We start from the raw sequence: 1,432 nt of genomic DNA on the forward strand, positions 1-1,432 counted from the left end.
GGACAGGATGGAGCAGGTGGGGATGGATGGGGGGACATGGGGAGGGGACAGGATGGGGTCAGACAGCATGAGTGGGGACAGGAATGGGACAGAGATGGGGGGATAGGATGGGGACAGAGGTGGAGACGACAGGATGAGGATGGGGACAGAGGTGGAGGGGACGGGATGGGGATAGAAGTTGGGGACAGTATGGGGACAGAGGTGAGGAGACAGGATGGGGACAAAAATGAAGGGGACAGGATGGGGACAGAGGTGGGGGGATGGGAAGGGGACAGAAGTGAGTGGACAGGAAGGGCACAGAAAGACATGCAGAGCAGCTTGTGGTCACAGCAGTGGTGACAGAGGACATGTGGGCAGTGAGCCTAAGGCTCAGGGGTGGGGGGTGACAGCCCCCTGTGACCTCAGTGCTGTCCCACAGCGAGTGCCCTGCAGGTGACCCAGGAGCCGAGCGAGATGCAGGTGACAGCAGGTGACAGGGTGGTCCTGCAGTGCCAGGTGGAGGTGGCTGAGCCCTGGGACCTGCTGCGGGTGGACTGGGTGCAGGATGGGGCCCATGGGGTGCTGTGCACCAACCGTTGGAACCACAGCACCCTGACCCCCCCACCCTGCTGCACCTCCGACCTCTGCACGGCCTGGCACCCCGACGGGGCCACCCTGAGCCTCCTGCGGGTGCGGGAGGACCACGCTGGGCACTACCTCTGCAAGGTCACCGTGGAGATCCCTCACCTTGTCATGGCCACCAGCAATGGCACCACGCTCAGCGTCACCCCCGCGGCCACGGTGACACCAGGTGTGCCATGGGGGCCTTGGGGGGCATCTCTGGGGCAAGTTGTTGGGGGGAATGATAGTTCCTGGGGAGGTGGAACCATCACGGGGTGATGGGGTCGCCAAGGAAGTTGGTGGGGTCACTGGGGGTGGATTCATCATAGGGGTTGATGGGGTCTCTGGAATCCCTGGCAGGATCACCAAGAGGGTTGGTGGGGTCACTGGGGGTGGATTCATCATAGGGGTTGATGGGGTCTCTGGAATCCCTGGCAGGATCACCAAGAGGGTTGGTGGGGTCACTGGTGGTGGCATCATCATAGGGGTTGATGGGGTCTCTGGAATCCCTGGCAGGATCACCAAGAGGGTTGGTGGGGTCACTGGTGGTGGCATCATCATAGGGGTTGATGGGGTCTCTGGAATCCCTGGGAGGATCACCAAGGAGGTTGGTGGGGTCACTGAAGGGGTTGATGGTGGGTTCCCTAGGAGGTGGTATCACCAAGGGAGGTGGCATCACCAAGGGAGTTTGTGGGGTCCCTGAAGGGGTTGGTGATGTCCCTCAGAGTTGGCATCATCACAGTGGTGATGGGGTCACTGAGGAGGTGGATGGAGTCCCTGGCAGGAGATTCCTGGTGGATTTGTGGTGGTCACAGTGCAGGAGGGACCTGGA

General features: G+C 61.6%; 1 protein-coding gene across 1 annotated transcript; it reads left to right on the top strand.

The window, feature by feature from the left end:
• Positions 1-418: 418 nt before the first annotated feature.
• TMIGD2 (transmembrane and immunoglobulin domain containing 2) lies at positions 419-790 on the top strand (the record flags this gene model as incomplete). The annotated part of the gene is made up of 1 exon (XM_009069809.1): positions 419-790. A coding segment is annotated over one exon (372 nt), but the record flags the coding sequence as incomplete, so codon positions are not given.
• Between the last annotated feature and the right edge of the window lie 642 nt (positions 791-1,432).

The sequence above is a fragment of the Acanthisitta chloris genome, unplaced genomic scaffold, assembly GCF_000695815.1.
Source record: "Acanthisitta chloris isolate BGI_N310 unplaced genomic scaffold, ASM69581v1 scaffold34232, whole genome shotgun sequence".
Classification (NCBI taxonomy): domain Eukaryota; kingdom Metazoa; phylum Chordata; class Aves; order Passeriformes; family Acanthisittidae; genus Acanthisitta; species Acanthisitta chloris.